General features: G+C 42.9%; 1 protein-coding gene across 1 annotated transcript; it reads right to left on the reverse strand.

The window, feature by feature from the left end:
• Nucleotides 1–375: 375 nt before the first annotated feature.
• Nucleotides 376–5516, reverse strand: krt8 (keratin 8). The gene is made up of 8 exons (XM_017411325.3): nt 4967–5516; nt 3196–3404; nt 2561–2621; nt 2367–2462; nt 1930–2094; nt 1696–1821; nt 1335–1599; nt 376–1249 (listed from the first exon to the last, which is right to left on the reverse strand). Exons 1-8 carry the CDS (start codon nt 5396–5398, stop codon nt 993–995), a joined length of 1611 nt encoding a protein of 536 aa, XP_017266814.1. The 5' UTR covers nt 5399–5516; the 3' UTR covers nt 376–992.
• Nucleotides 5517–5789: the final 273 nt, after the last annotated feature.

Below are 5789 nucleotides of genomic sequence, written 5' to 3' on the forward strand. Positions count from 1 at the left end.
TTCTCAGAAAGAGTCAACAGGTCTAGTTCACATCCAGTTATGTTTGTTGTTTCTTATTCATGAATCAGAGTAAAATCTTTGCACCTATGATCAACCTTACCATTCAAAGAGGTGTTTTTTAATCAAAAACTTTAAGATCAATATTACTTAATCAAGCAAAACTTTCTTCTTAACTGATCAGATGCAAACTGGATGTTTAATAGATTATAGAAGTCATTTATTTCCTTGTATTATCTTTTCAATGATGAGTAGAAGTGACTAAATAAGCACTAATTTTGTTCACCTGTCAAGTTTAAATATATCCAAGTAAATTTATTACTTTTATTTATTATTATTATTCTTTTGTCACTTTTAAAAATGAAAACAAACACATCCTTTCCTTCAGTAAACACATTTTTATTCAGATTGGTAGCAAAAACAGCACCTCAGGACAACAGTGTGACATATGGGCAGCCTCCTAAGGGGTTGAACAGTTTCAGTTTAATGACACGCACAGGGAAGACATGCACTACCTACTGTAGCAGGCAATTTTAGAACATTAGTTATCCAACAACACTGGAGCTCAGTTTCATTACATTCACATTCCTGTTTACACGGTCACTGTCCATTTAATGCAACACAACGACCCTTCATGTACGGATTAACAGTTGCATAGACTTCATGGGAGTGTGCTATTTATTTTTTCTTTCTAGTCGCAATTTGCCCAGTTTTAAACTCACTTTTTGATGCAAAACTACTTCTTTTAGTACAAACTGTCCGACATTAGACATACAGAGTAAGTTCTTTGGTCCCGTTCAGATCTTTGGTAGTGTTAGGATCATTTATTGCTTCATGAAAAACATGTTTGTGTTCTATTGGAGAGTGGATGGAAAGCATTTTACTTCAGACTTGTTTATTACTATAGTTGAGGTGGGTGAGCTGTGAGTATAAAACTACCAGAGAGGCAGAGGAGCTCATAGCAGACAGGTGGCTGCACCTCTAAACTAGACGCCTCAATCCTCAATGACCTCAGAGGACTCGGACACCACTCTGCCATCCTTGGTCTCAATCATCTTGATGACAACGTTCTTCTTGCTCTGGGTGGTGCTGTAGCCCCCAGCGCCGCTGCCGCTGCTGAAGCCACTGCCGTAACCGCTGCCATAACCGCCTGCGCTGCTACTGTAACCGCCTGCACTGCTGCTGTATCCGCTGCTGTATCCGCTGGAGTAGCTGCTCTTCATACTGTCCATGGGGAAGCCACTGTAACTTGCTGTTGAGTAAAATTTGATAAATGAAAGATAGTTTAACAGAATGCAACCTGCAGAAGCTCCAGTATCTACGTGAACGTGACTTACTGCTCTGTTGGGAAATGTTAATAGCCTTGATGCCGTTTGCCAGTCTGTCCTCCTCTCCTTCCAGCAGTTTCCTGTAGGTGGCGATCTCAATGTCGAGAGCCAGCTTGACGTTCATCAGGTCCTGGTACTCTCTGATCTGTCTGGCCATGTCCTGCTTGGCTCTCTGCAGGGCATCTTCCAGCTCCTTGATGCGGGACTTGGCGTCCTTCACTGCCAGCTCGCCACGCTCCTCAGCCTCAGCGATCTGAGCCTCCAGGTTAGCACGCTAAAAAAAAAAATCATTTTTAAGAATGAGTTTCAATCCACTCAAGTGATTGTAAAATGACAGAATACAGTGGCGTGAAAGACCTCTTTTCCTTACCTGTCCCTTGACAGCATCAATCTCTGCTGTCAGTCTCTGGATCATGCGGTTCAGGTCTGCAATCTCTGTTCTGGTGCTTCGCAAGTCATCCCCATATCTGTTGGCCGATGTTTGCATCTCTTCATACTAAATAAGCGTCAGCAAAAGAAAATATGACAAACATGTCCAACCTTTGGTGAGCATACAGCATACAGAGACCCATAAAATAAATATTTCAAAACATTCGTCCATTACCTTGGTCTTGTACCATGTCTCTGCCTCTGCACGAGTGCGGTTGGCGATGTCCTCATACTGTGCCTTGACTTCAGCAACAATGGCGTCCATGTCCAGGTTACGGCTGTTGTCCATTTCCACAATGACTGAAGTGTCCTTGATCTGGCTCTGGAGCTCACGCAGTTCCTGAGGAAATTCAAACAAAAGTCAAGTAGGGGGGAAAAAAGGCATTAGTCCTCTTCACTTCTTGAGGAAACCCTACCAGCTAATACACTTCCAAAGATGACACAAGAATCAGGTCAAGATGCAAAACAGATGTTAAAAAGACACAAATCCAAAAAAGGGGGAGCCTATTTCAAAGCTGCACCACAAAAACTGTAGGAATGCTTCATAAATCACAGATAATGCTGAGGTGGTTTGAAGGAAAGAAACAACATCAAATAAAGTTTGTGCCATACCTCCTCATAGATTGACCTGAGGAAGTTGATCTCATCTGTCAGACTTTCCAGCTTAGCCTCCAGCTCAACCTTATTCATGTAGGCCTCATCCACATCCTGGAAAAAACAAAACATGTTCATTAAACTGGTACACCAAAAAAGAATGGCTTGCACTTGTATAGTGCTTTACTGAGTTGGGTGATAAAAGAGGTCACCTTCTTGATGAGGACAAAGTCGTTCTCACATTCTGTGCGCTTGTTGATCTCATCTTCATACCTAAGAATTGAGAAAAAGACAGTTTATCATATAGTTTTTAATATTTAGAGAATGTCCTCTCATTTTATGTTTAATTTTTTGAAGATTTATACACTAATGCAACATTAGGTGGTGCTAGCAGTCCATCCTTTTGTCCTGAACTTCTCTGGGACATTTTTCTCAGACAGCATAGTTGGATTGAGGGAGTTTCTGATATTTGTCTCTCTGGTACTCCTCAGTTCACTTGCTCCATTTATCTTTGGGCAACTAGCAAATTAAGTACTAGTATTTGTTGTAGCTGTGTAATCAGTATACTCATATTCTGTCCCCCCAACTTTTTGCTATGGAAACACTTTTCAATAGCCAGCCCAGTTAAATAAGTTGTATTTTCTATATAATGGGTGTTTGTAACATGCTTCCTTGGTGTTGTAATTCCCTTAGGTTTGTGTGATGCAAGACAATGGACAGATGTAGGGAGGAGTCCACATTAAGATGTGTTGGACGGCTGAAATCTCACTTGAACAATGTCATGCCCTCCCTAAATCATTACATATGAGCCCTGAAGACTTCATATGTTAACCCCCTCGAGACTCACTTGTTCTTGAAGTCCTCCACCAGGCCCTGCATGTTGTGCAGGTCGGCCTCCAGCTTGATCTTGTCGTTACCCAGGCTGTCCAGCTGTCTGCGCAGGTTGGCGATGTAGGCCTCGAACATCGCGTCGATGTTGGAGCGGGTGGTGGTCTGTCCCTGCAGCAGGTTCCATTTGGTCTCCAGCATTTTGTTCTGCTGCTCCAGGAAGCGGACCTAATATGGAGAAAAATAATTTAAAAAAAGCTGAATTAGAATGTGGACAGTTTTTTTTCAGAGGGTTATTGACGTACATTTTTTTTTTTTCAGACATGATGAATTCTTCCTTTTCACTGGTTGTGAAATATTACGAAACTCTCCTCAAGAGAGTAATGTCTCTGAATAACTTAGCTATGAGGTTAATGCCCTATTAATTAATAATCAGGATCAGCCTCACAAGGCCTCCTACACTCCATTTATAGTCTTTGTTCTTGAGTTTCTTTGGTGCTTTGTAAAAGAGAGCTGACTGTTTTTTGTTTTTTTTTTTTTGTTTTTTTTGTTGCTTTTTCCAGACAGGCCATCAGAAAAATCTCCATGTGATACGTGCATCCTGACAGGAGGTATTTGGTTGGAAAAAGGCAGCGATGGAGGAATGGAACTAGTTAACCCTTCTCCTGTATGCCTTCCTGTTTTGGGGGATTTATTTTTTCAAAGAGATAGAGAAAGGGGAGTGGCAAAGCTTCATCCGCTGGCTGATGCAGAAAGGAAAATGTTTAACTGCATAATAAAGCTTTGATGAGGAAAGTGTGGAGAGCTGAAAGTGAGGGGTGATTTATTTGATGAAGAGGTGGGGGAGTTTGCACATTTGTGAACAGTAAACAGGAGATAGTAGAGCAGAAAAGCAGTGGACATTGCACTCTGCTGATTAGATTTGATCACCGCCTAGGGTCCAAATTTGAACTTGAGTAACAAGAAGGACAATAAGGTGACTTCAAATGTGCTGCCTCTAAATGATAACAGATATATTGGCTGAAGCTTTAACTGCTCAGTGTTGAAGCATGCAAAACTCTTCTTTATCTTCATTTAATCAAGAGGAGGAGAGTTGATATGTTGCCAGTCAGCTGGCATTGACCAGAACATGAAACCAACTGGCCTATTTAAATATTAACCCACCTCTGAGACCTCAGGGGACTGATACTTTCTTGTGTACACAAAGACAGGACAGAAATGCAGCTGATTTTAGAGATTAAATGCTGATCTATTCATACAGCCAGTAGACACTCCTTATATAGCCTGTCAGTGTAAAAAAGGCATTGTGATAAAGGTAACAATGAGCACTCATTACTGACTCTGTGTGTGTTTGGAAGAAGTGGGGGCCAGCAGGGCAGCAGAAAAGGCCACACCCCAGACAAGGGAGGGACCATTCCCAAGGTAACTCATATCACAAGCCCTGAGCTTTGCCAGACACACCCTAAAGCCTTTTTCTTTTTTCATTCTCAGTTTGTCTTTTCTACATGCCTGTTTTCCATTACTACAAAAGCCAGAGCCAAACCCTGAGCTGCCTGTGTGTCATTTGTGGGAAGTGAGGGAAGCAAAGAGAATAAATCAATGTTCTTTTTACAGAACAAGTGACAAAATCAGCATTATAGGGCATGTGGCAAGCACATGGGTCTTTATCCAACATTACATAACAATGTCACATCTGTGAGACATCTTCGAAATACCGTGACTGATCTTTGAAACTTAAAAAAAGCAGTTTCTGTAAGTTCAAATTGAATACTTTTATCTCAGGCCCTTACCTTGTCGATGAAGGAAGCAAAGCGGTTGTTGAGGGTCTTGATCTGCTCTTTCTCCTGGGTGCGGACAGCTTGGATTGTGGGGTCAATCTCAAGGTTGAGGGGGGCCAACAGACTCCTGTTCACTGTCACAGCAGTGATGGGGGCCTGAACAACGCCACCTCCTCCAAAGCCCATACCCATGCCCATACCCATACCCATACCCATGCCTCCTGCACCTGCACCTGCACCACCCATCTGCGAGCTCAAGCTGTAGGCAGAGCTGCTGGTGATGCCAGCTCCTCCGTAGCCCCTGCCACCAGCACCTCCATAGGAGCTCTTCACTGTGAAGGTCTTGCGGGAGGTGATGCCACCTGGTCCTGCGTAAGAGCTGCTGCTGAAGTTCCTTGGGGCAGAGGAGCTCCTGTAGGAGGTGGTCGAGGTCCTGAAAGACATTCTGAAGTAGTTTTTTCTTTTGAATGAAATGGGTTTGGAATGGTCAGAGCAACTGGCTCGGTTGGCAAGGCAGGCAGACAGGCAGGCCAGCAAAGAAGGAGACCAGAGAGGATAGGCAGAGGGAAATATACGGACGAGTTTTAAAGCCTGCCCTTCTTGTGGGAGGGAACTTGTTTGAACTATGATTGGCTGCAGATCTGGGTGAGAGGGAGGACTGAGCTGTAACTCTACACCCCTATGACACACTGTCCACTCAGTCAAAACCATATCCTCCTCCTTCTTCAGGCTTCCCTAAGAGAAGAAACTTTGCTGTGGGTTGAATGGAGAGAAATGATACTTCTTTACTCTCACTGTATGTTTCTCACAAAGTATTCAAATGCATTACATCATG

This window comes from Kryptolebias marmoratus, linkage group LG8 (assembly GCF_001649575.2).
Source record: "Kryptolebias marmoratus isolate JLee-2015 linkage group LG8, ASM164957v2, whole genome shotgun sequence".
Taxonomy (NCBI): Eukaryota; Metazoa; Chordata; class Actinopteri; order Cyprinodontiformes; family Rivulidae; genus Kryptolebias; species Kryptolebias marmoratus.